Source organism: Limulus polyphemus, unplaced genomic scaffold, assembly GCF_000517525.1.
Source record: "Limulus polyphemus unplaced genomic scaffold, Limulus_polyphemus-2.1.2 Scaffold2557, whole genome shotgun sequence".
Classification (NCBI taxonomy): Eukaryota; Metazoa; Arthropoda; class Merostomata; order Xiphosura; family Limulidae; genus Limulus; species Limulus polyphemus.
Window position 1 is genome coordinate 8,409 of NW_013668167.1, and position 12,057 is coordinate 20,465.

The 12,057-nt window shown below is 31.8% G+C and overlaps 1 protein-coding gene across 1 annotated transcript in view; it reads left to right on the forward strand.

Moving 5' to 3' along the window:
* The first annotated feature begins 3,208 nt into the window (after positions 1 to 3,208).
* LOC106467291 (endoplasmic reticulum resident protein 44-like) overlaps positions 3,209 to 12,057 on the forward strand; it is a 68,267-nt gene continuing 59,418 nt past the window's right edge. The window contains exon 1 of the mRNA XM_013927627.2: positions 3,209 to 3,363. Coding sequence (XP_013783081.1) covers positions 3,328 to 3,363 — 36 coding nt within the window. The 5' untranslated portion in view covers positions 3,209 to 3,327. The remainder of the gene's footprint in view (positions 3,364 to 12,057) is intronic.

The window sequence follows — 12,057 nt, forward strand, 5'->3', positions numbered from 1 at the left end:
GTTATTATTTGGTGAAGCCAGTCCAAAGCTATAGTGGTCTTTAAGTACTGTAATAGTTTTTATGTGGATTTACATTAACACTAACTTCAAAACAATAATTACTTATACTAAAAGACTAGTTACCACAAAGGAATATAGTTATTCAAGACAGCAGAAACAAATATTGCTTATATCCTTTAAATATGGTTTTGCACAATCTCTAGCCTCAAAATTAATTTGCTGAAATAATTTTCCATGGAGTTTAAGATCAAACTCCTTAGAAAAATAAAGTTTTAAATCAAATTATATTTAAAGTAAAAAACTAACAAAAACAACGTTTATATGCTTTGTCAGTAATACCCTCTTAATAACTAACTTTATTAGTCAAGTTAATTTTGTTAAACAATGTAGATTAGTATAAATCATCTTATGGTCATAGCTTATAATTTCAAATTGACTGTTTAATCTTTCAAAAGGAAGTATATCGAATTTTAGCTAACTTAAGTGCATATTACTGCCCAAAAAACGCCTCTACTAATTACATATGAAAATATCACAAACAACGAGAATACTTAAGTGATGAAAAAATTCATTCAAATTATTATAAGTAAAAACATATCAAATTTAATACATCCATTACTGGGTTGATTTTCAGTCCTGATTTATGCAGGTAGGGTTCGATTAACAAGAAACTACAACTATTGACTGGATTCATTTGGGTCAGTGGATTACCACTAAACTTGTGACACCATTTGAAGCCTGAAGTCAAGGCATAACATTAATAAGCTCTTTTAAACATTTCTAAATAGACAACGTCTGTATGTTACAGATCATAGAATCTCTGTTTTTGTTTTGAGCAGAAAAGTAGCTGTTTAATAAGTTTTACAATATATAATAATAACTAAAGTAATTATTAACTAACCACTATGATGAATTTTATGTATAATATGGCAGAAACAAGGTTTCTAGAAGTTCTGGATTATTTCGAAATTTTTAATTCGTCCAGCAACAACACTTATAGTATTAGAGCCCCACCAATTTTCTGCTGCCCTGGTTGGATTTTCTCTCACTTATAAGGCACTTTAAAAACAAGCCTGTTAAAATTTATATTGTAATTAACCAGAAAAAGTGTTAAAATTTGCCAAGAATGCCTCTTGAATCCTGTTCGCAAAAAAAGATGCTGTTGATGATCAGGCGACTGCTTGCTTTGAATCCACATCAATGAAGAACCAATCCTGATTTTGTAGCACCAGATTATTATGGAAGTCCATGTGTGGTGTGTTCTCGAGGTTTAACTCAACAGTAACTTTTGATGTAATGAAGTTTCCAAAGAGTTTCCTTCCATTGTATTCAATACAGTTATAGCTAACGATGAGATGAGGAGTGCTTTCCTTTGCAGTCAGATATCGTATTGCACCCTACTGGTTATTGAACAATACTGAATATGTTAGGTTGTGTTGCAAACCTCGGGCTGATAGTTATATAACATTATGCTTAAAAAATCACACAAATATGTCTCTTGGTAAAACAGCCATCTCCCAAATTCCAAAAGTTAGTCTTAGTATACTGAATGACTACATGTTGAGCATTTACAGCATTACAAACATAGGAACCAATAACAAAGTCTTAAAAAAATTAATATTAAGCACAATGTGTAACCACCTCATTTAGAACTATGCAAGATAAACCATAAGATTATCTTATCAATATATTGCAACCAACTAGAAGCAGGATCAGTTCGGCTATATATGCTAATCTTACTATTATAATATATAACAGGTAGTGTCCTGGCTTTAGCCAGGAATTCATAACATGTAAAAACTATTGTCTTACTAATAAACGTGTAATAGGAAGTGTTATCACTTCAGCTATGAATCCGTACACCTGACTTCCTCCACTTGCATGAAGTTGAATACTGAGTATTTTCAATTGATCTATAAAACAGTGTGCTTGGTGTTTAGATTATTTGTGTTGAAGTCTCCTAGTTTTAAAACAGAAGACTTAAAAGTGTTTCCATGAAATAAACTCACGATGTCAGGTTGGGTATAATAACTAGCTGTAGATATCGCAACCCAACTGGTTTTTCAGCATGTGTGCTTGCAAAAGTGTTCACACAATCAACAGGCATGTTGTGAAACTTGCAGTAAAGCAATAATCTCTCTTTTACCATCAGGTTTGAAGAATAGGGAATTCCAGCTTCCTTGAGAGGATGATCTGAAATCAAAGAAGAATCAGATGATTCTCCCAGAATATAGGAGTAACTTATTCTAAAACTAAGGTTATTCTTCCTCAAAAGTTTGTTTAAAAAAGGTTTCCAGGAGATGCCAAAATTTTTATTGTATGAGAAGAACTCTGTATGATGGTGACCCTAATGATCCATTCAATATCCGAGAAGAAACAAACATATTTCTGTGTTGTTGCTCACAATTTGGAACAGAGAATCTAATCCCACCCCAGTGTTCCTCAGTTCTATCCAAGTTGTCTTCTCCACAGTAAACAAACGCGTGGTTTATGTCATATAATTAGTTGTAGTTATTGTTGCGTCAGCGAGGTCACGTGACTAGTGTCACGCCACGTTTTCTAGAAATATCCCGTTCCTTCGTGAATGCCCTAGCATTTACTAGATTGGGGGTAGGGTGGTATATATAAGATGGTCACAACGTGACGGGAACAGTGTAGTATTGAGTAATTGAACTGCAGTCAGAGAAAATATTGTTGGCCACGTGAGATATAGCGTTTGTTATAGCGCGACTGTTGAAACTAAGTGTATCGTAAAGTTGTATTTGGAAAGAATAAACCAGTTTTATTAAGAAAGGACTTGTGTCGCTAAAGTTTCGTCGGAACGAAGTTACGGAAAATTAATTAACGACTGGGGGCGTAACAGTAACAACCTCTAAGCTCTCCACAAATAGTTTCTACAATCGATAATTTCATATTTATTAAAAGTATACAGAACTGTTCTATATACGAAATTCCTTGTAACCATTAACTTTCAATAATACTTAGATTTCATATATATAGGGCTTATAACGCTAAAAATCGGGTTTCGATACTCTCAATGGGCCACATGATGCCCAGTGTATAACTTTGTGCTCAACAACAAAACAAAGAAACAAAGCGTTACAATTGGATAATTTTAAAATTCTTTTTTCATTATCTATAAATGATAAATTTGACAATAGTCCCCTATATGTAAAATAATTAAATACGTGTGTAAACAGGTCGATTTCAAGTTTTCCATGAGACGAGAGTTTGTGGGTCGATCGAGGGTGTTCTGACTGAGTTAGGGTTTTAAAATTTAAGTTTAATATAGGACGTGGGATTAAAATTATTCCTTTTGTTTTCGAGATGGAGTTATGTTTTGTATATGCATTTATTAATCTGGTAGGTTAACTTTTTTCTTCTTCCAAGTTCCACTTCTAGTATAACATACTCACATAGTTTTTAAATTTAAAACTAATCTGGAGTAATGAATTTTTACCTTTCTATAACATAACAATAAACATTAAAATAATAATTAAGTTCACAATGTTATAATAAAAATGTAGAGAAGTATATCTCGGCATTTGTTGGAGAGTGATTAATACACCATTTTTGCATGCCCTTTCCAGTTGTATCAAGCACCATTTAGCCTTTAAAGGAGTTTAAAGTTAACAAATTTAAGCTCACATTTACTTAAAGATAAAATCGTGGTAAAAATTCAAAACTCGTCGGCTAATGCAGCCATTAGTTAATTAGTGTGAACGTTGTGCCTGTCTCATTTGACACATTAAGTTATACTTGTATCACATTATCAGTATCGGGAAAGATTTTAGTGAACGTTAATATCAATGCATTTTGGGCTCCTTTTGCAGTCTGATTGTGTAGTTCAATTAATTGTTGTTAGTGGTAATGCTATCAATAAGTGCTTAAAAAAGAAAGCTTCACGTAAGTTATTGTAAGTAGGGAATCTTCAATGTAGGTGGCTCCAAAGAACTTAAAGCTCTATTACACCTACTCATCTCTCTCCAATTGGAAGTCTAAGGCACTTTATTCACATTCAGTTCAGTTTCGGTGCATAATTACAAGAAATATCACTCATATCCTGTGCCCAACCTTGATGGGACAAGTCACATTGAAAAATTGTTTTTGATGCATAAACTTGAAGGATCTCTAATCCACCTTTGATCAATGACAAAAATTATTGTTGATTAAATGTTCACAATGATTTTCATTAATTATCCTTGGCAATTTCAGGCTGTAGTTTTATGTCATTTTCGTTAAGTTAAAACAAAAATTGGGAGTAGTTTTCAGATATCTTTCCTCACGCTGACTGAATACCACTAAAAACAGGCTCACGTACAACAGTTTAAGAACTGCTGTATACGTGTAAACTGACATGGTCTTCTAAAGTTTCAAGTCAGGTTCATTTCTGTATTAAAAATGGCAAGGCATAGATTACAATTACTGAATTAGAAGATGAAAGGCTACTTTTTTAGTTTTGGCTTTTGCACTCTAACTGTTTTGTCACTATATCAGTGGTGCAGGGTACTTTGTTTTTTATTGGGTAGCTATTAAATTCAATATTAACAGGCATAATTACCCATAAGAAACTGCTTCCCCTTTGGGATAATCAAGAATAATTTTATATACTTTTTTTTTTTTAGTTTTAGTTCATAGTATAATTGAGCTAGTACAAGCTACTTTTTTATTTGAATATCCTAATTTTGCTCTGAAGTTTTACTTGGATTGCTTTCAGTTTGATCAAAATTCCTTTCCAACATCTCCCACCTTTTGTTAAGTTTCAATAACTTTTTGTCTCCCTAAAGAACAGTGGTAAGTCTTCGGATTTACAATGCTACAATTAGGGGTGCAATTCCTCTCAGTGGACACAGCAGATAGCTCAATGTGGCTTTGCTCTAACAAAACAAACAAAATAACTTTTTAACCACACAGTACTTGTACTAAGTTGTAGGGTTGATAAAATGCAATATGTAACTGCCCTGATATTGTTAAATACATAAATAACAAGTGGTGAAGAATAAGGAATATGTATTTAATTATTGAGAAGTGTAAAATTATGCACTTACTTGAGCACTTAACTTACACAATTATATAATCATCTAAATTATGAATTTCAGTAAAAAAATAAATAAAAGTTGTACTATCTTAATACATAGTCTCCAAACTTGTAAATATCGACTGTGGAAAGTAGAGGTGGGTGATTGATTAATTGATGTAATTGGATACCTATGGCTATCATTTACACTTGTTATTGTCATGTAGAGTAATCACTTAATCAAAAATACAATTAACTAGATTTATGTCATGAAAATAATTAAGTACTTAAAATTAATGTTTCTGAATAGTAGTTTCCAGCTATTACAAGTAATTGAAATATTGCCATTATGATTCCTTTTTATTATTTTTAATTTATTCAAGATTTTTCAGCTTAACTGATTAAAGCCACAACTCATGAAAATAATTAATCCATTAAATTGCCATTTTTCAATTATTCCAATTATCCAAGTTTTGTGAGAATAATCAATTAGTTAATTGTTATCAAATAATGAGCCTGATAATCTGTTAGCAAAGTCAACTAATCACCCACTCTGAGTAATGGACAGCTGAGATACCATGTGCATAACTTATAAGCTTGTCTTAAAACTAATATTTTTTGTGTAGTATACTAATTGAAGGAGTAAGGTGTGATTATTGAAAATGCCTTGAAGCTTTTTGCAGTGTCTTCCTGAGGTGATTAAAGCAAAACTAAGATATGAGACCATTCTAATGAAATTGTGTGTTGAAATATAGAAATATTATTGTTCATTTATAGAAGATTAGTTGGAACTCATTAGGAATACTGGGTTCAATTTCATCCATGATTTTAAATGAAGAATATTGTTTTGTATAGAGAGTGATTAGGCTTGATTAACACTTGCCTCTCTGACAACTAAGAAAATGGTTTGAATTTAGTTTTCAACATCTTCACTAACTCTGTACTATACATATGAGTATGTACTATGTACTATACATAAACACAATTTATATGGACATACCTATGCTTAAGCATATAAAGTATACTTATGAGGCATTCCATATCACAGATGTTAACACAGGATTTTATGATAGTGACCTTGATCCCTTACAATTGGGAAAAAATCAAATGAAGTGTTTTAAGAACTAACAAACTGTTCAAACACACACAATCCCATGGGATAAAAATTATATTCCTGCTATTAAATTTTTTTTTGTCGTACAAAAGCATTAAATTAAACTGTTTGGATATTTGCATAGGAGATGTTTAAATAAAGTGCAGTGTGAAACTTCATATTTGTAGTAGAGAAAGGAAATATGTAATTGTGTTATCTAAGTATTGTAAGCAGAAGTTAAATAAATCTTCTGTACTTAAAGTTGTACTAATAATAACATAATATCACAATACACATAATTTCAATACACATAATCTCAATACTGTGAGACATTTGGCCACAACCTTTGCACAGTTAGTAGGTTTAAAGAGTAGAAATTTCAAATTGTAAGGTACAATAGTAACATCATGGTTTAGTTGTTAAGATTATTAATATGCATCATAAGAAAGCCCTTATTAGCAGCATTATTATCAACTTTACTATCTTATATTTTTCAATTTTCTAAATTATCATATAGTTTGCCAATGTATTTCTTTGACCGTTAGTTAATCTTCAATTCTGGCTTTCAGTATTGATGCATATTTTATTTCTAATAACTTTTTATGTTTAAGAGGTTTGATACCGTTCATTTAAATGTATTGCCCTAATTAGTGCTATTAATTGCTGATAGGAATTGTAATTTCTGTATGAAATTTATATTTTTTTTGTGAGTTGCAAACAAACACTTTATTTTCTTAGAACAATACATATTATTATTATAAGTTTCCCTCTTATATTTGCATAGAAGTGTGTAAGTATTCTGAAAGTACTTATTGCTAATATTGTAAATTTAAAGTTCTTACTTATGGTATTTATTCTTGATTTTTCTTTGCATCTGTAGTATAAACCAACTAGATTTAAATTCCCTGTTATCCTTTTTGTGTATTTAAGAACATGCTTATCTTGATTTAAAATCATCTTATTTAAAAAAATTCTCAACCATGTCTAACATCACCACTAATGGTGCTATAGCTGGTTTGTTTCTTGGGCATGCTACCAAACTGAGGTTGTTTAGATCCTGTGTATGGCAGAAGGGATTCAAATAGTAGATGGGAGTAGGATGGTCCTTATTTTAGAAATTCTGATTTACAACACTCTCTCACCCTTATTTTGTTCCAATAGATAAATAATTCACCAAATTTTATCCAAGTTGAATAACATATAAGTGTTGTTCAGGGTAGTTGAAATTTTACATAGTAGCTCGCATTATATCCACATATTTTGAATATTCTAAGATGTTCCAGAATAGGCAAATAATTCTGGAAGGTTCTAAATTATTCTAGAATGTTCTAGCATATTATGGAATATTCTAGCACATTCTGGAATATTGTAGCATATTTTGGAATACTCCAGAGAATTCCTTTATATTCAGAATGTTTAAGATCATTTCATATATAAATAAAACATGCTATCACTTGTAGTTTTTAGAATTTATATGAAGGTATATAAGCACTTAAGCAGATTCTTCTGTATTATTTCAGCTGATACTGTATCAGTGTGTCATTGCATATGTGTGCTGCAACAAGAAGTAAGAATACACTTTGGTTGAATGGGTCAGAAGGAACTAAACTAACAGGAAGAAAATGACCTTTATAAATAGGCAAGAGCTGTATGTGTTTTTATACCATCACAAAATAGTAAAGAAAAGAGTTTGTAACAGCTCAAATGTTGTGATGAAGGAGACTGCAGCTTTTTGTAACAAGGCTCTAATCCCAATTCATCCAAAACATCATACCATTATCAAACTGTAGAAGCTTTTTAAAAAATGAGCAAAGCTAAAGAAAAATACAAAAAAGATAAATGAACACAACAAGCTAATGAAGCAGAGTTTGTTAATAATTTGGATGACCTTTTCGATATCACTATGTGTGATGCTCTGACCCTGATTAAGATCTCAGAAGACAAGGAATTTATGCTCAGAGGGAAAGAGGATGTTGTCGGTGCATGGGACAGGTAGATAAGGTTCTTTCTTTAAAGGAATCAATGGCTGAGAATAGAAGTGAGACAAGTATGGACATGGCCTATGGAGCAGGAACAGTAGACCTTTTATGAAACTGTTGCTGGGAATCATCACACAGCAATGATGATGAGGTGATGTATACAGTACTAATAACATTAATGAGATTAGAGGAGCAATTGGAGAATCATCATCTTCCAGACGTAAAAAAAAACTAACTTGGCAGCAGCTATAGACAGAACCAGGCTGAGTGACAGAAAGGCAACATTTGTCCTTACTACCACAACTCACAGTCTTTGTCATGAAGTGCAGGAGCAATGGTAAAGGTACTAAATGAGAAGGAAGGCATGGATGAATCTCCAAAGTGCATCCAGCTGAATATCGAAAAGTCTGATAACATATCAAATAAACATTTTGTCACAAAAAACACTACAGACATCTTCAGGTGCCTCAAAATTGCTGGAAAGGGTTCAGAGGAGGACTTTTATGATGATACGTAGGATGGAAAGGTTGTTATACAAGGAGAGGTTAAGATCTGTGAAATTGTACTCTTGAAAAAGCTAACTTATCAATTTGCTTATACCCAGTTTTTCAAATTTCATCTCCACTATGCACTTTCCTAACACCAAAAAGGAAACAATAACAATGCAAAAGTGACTAATGATAACCACACCAAAATCATGTAATTATACAATTGTACATGCAATACAATAAATATATACTTTTAATAAATCAGTTACAACACACAACAAATATAAAAGTTTTGAAAAGGCTTGACTGGGTAATGAAATACTTTATTATAAATGTAAGATGTTTTGACAAGATTGTGTCATTCTCAGGTACAAGTAGTTTAAAAGAGATACATGAGTATATATATATATATATATGCGGTATAGAACAAAGAGGTCACATGACCGGATATTGCCTCACAGTCTAATATAGGTATCTTGGTACCTCGGTGTGGATTTAGGGTGAGGTTGTTTTTTTCAATTAAGATAGCCGGTCATGTGACCTCTTTGTTCTATACTGCATATATATACTCATGTATCTCTTTAATCTACTTGTATCTGAGGATGACAGAATTTTGTCGAAACATTGTATATTTATAATAAAGTTTTTCATTACCAAGTCAAGCCATCTCAAAACCTTTATTTTATAAACAATTGGTTCCTCATTATCAAGTTTTAATACATAACAAATATGTTTTATATCACATAGTACATACAGTGCCAGGCCACTGCAATTAAAAACCAACCTTATTGAGCAACCTCTACATATGGTTGAAAACAGATGAAGTTTGACATTTAATGTGTTTTTTCTGTACATTGGAACAAAATTTTGGGATGAGAACTTTAGAAATTTTACCTACAAATAAGGACCACCATAGTTAGAAGAGATACAGAATTCTAGACCCTCCAGGCATCCAAGCAGTGTGCTGTGGCTAGTGGCAGGGCACATAGGAAGTTAGGTTGTATCAAAGGAAATATTGAATAAAAGCTTAAAGAAGTTATAATTTCAATGTTTAGGTTACTGGTTAGGCTATATGGAGTATTGTGGTTATCCTGGATTCCTTATCTTGGGAAGGACATGAAATTGTTGGAAAGGGTTCAGAGGAGGACTTCTATGATGATATCTAAGATGGAAAGGTTGATATACGAGGAGAGATTAAGATCTGTGAAATTGTATTCTCTTGAAAAGAGATGAATTGGGGGGGGGGGTCTGACTGGGGTTTTTAAGATAAACAAAATTGATAATGTCAGTGAATAGTTTTTTGTACTTAATGGTGAGAATGGTAAGACTAGGGGACAAATATAAATTTTGGTTGGATAAGAGTTCTCTTCAGCTAAGACACTTATTTTTAACAGAGGGCGGTTGGCTTTTGGAATGGGTTGCATTCAGTTGTGGTGGATGAGGTAAATATAATTGTTTAAGGGAGGGCTTGATAAGTATTTGAATAATGAAGACTTAATTGGAGTTTTTTTTTTTTTAATAAGTTTAATTTAGTAGATGAGGTAGTCTGGATGGTCCACTGGGTCTTTTTTTGTTTTGGAATTAAGTTAACTGATGATAAGTATTCTCATTTGGCTTCAAAATTGACTTTCTAAAAATTAAAACTAAATTTTAGTTTTTCAATCTCAACATATAACAAAATGTTACAAATATTAATCCAATGTTCATCTTTCCCAAATATTCCCATAGCTTTTGTAACTACATCCTCATTAGTGGTTAACAATAAATCTAAAGTGGTATCTTCTCTGGTTGTCACTCTGACCATTTGGTATAGAAAACCATTCTCAATCACTTCGAGACCTTCACTACATGACTCATAACCTTAAAGTTTTTCATGATTATTGCATCAGTATCCTTTATAGGAACAACCTCTCTTTTACACCAATTGTCTGATCAGTTGGCCTATAACAACTGCCTGTTAAAAACTTTGTACCCTTGAAACCTCTACTTGTAACCATTATAAATATAACCAATTTTTTGTGTTCAGTCTCAACTGGGTACAGCTCAAACATTACATATAGCTCAACTCTACCCTTCTTTTGAAAGAAGGCTATCATTGTCAACTAATTTATAACCTGGAATTTCAAAATAATTCCTATTACCAGTATATTCTACAAATCTAACCAAGTTTCAGTAACTCCCATTTCAACTTGTCTACAACTCATCTATTTAATTCCTAATACTCTTAACATTAGAATAATAGTAACTGATCTTATTATACAATATATTATGTTTATATTTTAATAATAAACTTGTCTTCAAGTATTATTTAATTTGTGCTCTAAATCTTTTTTTTTCAATTTCTTCTTTCCCATAGCTATCCCATCAACTTGTTTTTACCAAGTTTCTCAAATTTCATCTCCACTATGCAATTTTAGTTTAGTCTGTCTTTAATGATATTCTTTACTGGTTCTACAAACACCCTGCTACACTTGCTATCTAAAAAAGCACCTATCTGTAACATATAGTTCATCCTTAAGCTCAAGACTAGTTAAATTAATACGTAAAATAATTACAGTTATAATATATGATAGAAAAGCATAATGCAATACAATTTAGAATTTGTATTTCTCTGAATATCTGAGTTCGTGAGAATAAAACAGAGACTAGACACAATGTAAAATACAAAAGCTCGGTCTTTATTATAATGTAACACAAACACAGTATGTGTACATGCTTTTTGGATGATGGACCATCACTTGTATTGAGATTAAGTCTACTCTTTTCTACTGTTCATGCTAATATCATTCATCAGACTGTTTAAATTCAATGCTCTTTACATCACGGGTAACATCAGATTTATCCAGAGTGAGTTAAAAAGAAATTATGAAATCAAAAAAGTCTTATGAGAAACAACTCTCTGATAATGTTAAAACTAATATCAAGAATTATTTTAAGTATGCTAAATGTAGCAAAATGTCAGAATGGGGATAGAGTCATTTAAGGATGCTTATGGTGAAGTTTTTGAAGACTGAGATGTGTGAGGATTTAAGTGTTCCTCCCTCTGTTTTTGTAAGAGTGAATGTTAGCAATATTCCTGACCCTGAGCATTCTTAAAGAAATATTGGAATTAATTTGAATCATACTGATATTAATCTATTAATTGTAAGTGAATAGAAGGAAATATTAGAAACTGATTGATCACCAGTACCAAACATTGTTTTTACCAGGGTTTTAAAGGAGATCAGATGTATGAACCTTTTATTCCCTTTTCATAGGTCTGGTGTATAAATACACCATGCATTTTCTACATACTTATATTAATAGTATTATTCTAAAATTATCAGTTATTTCTGAGTATTTTCTGTTTCTGCATAATACGTATTCAAGAAAGGCTAATTGCCTTTGTTCTTTTGAGGTCATGACTGTTCTGATCATAGGTTGTGGGGCTGTAATGCCACACTCTGTGCAAGAATGTAGACAGTAGTGCTCTGTAATGGT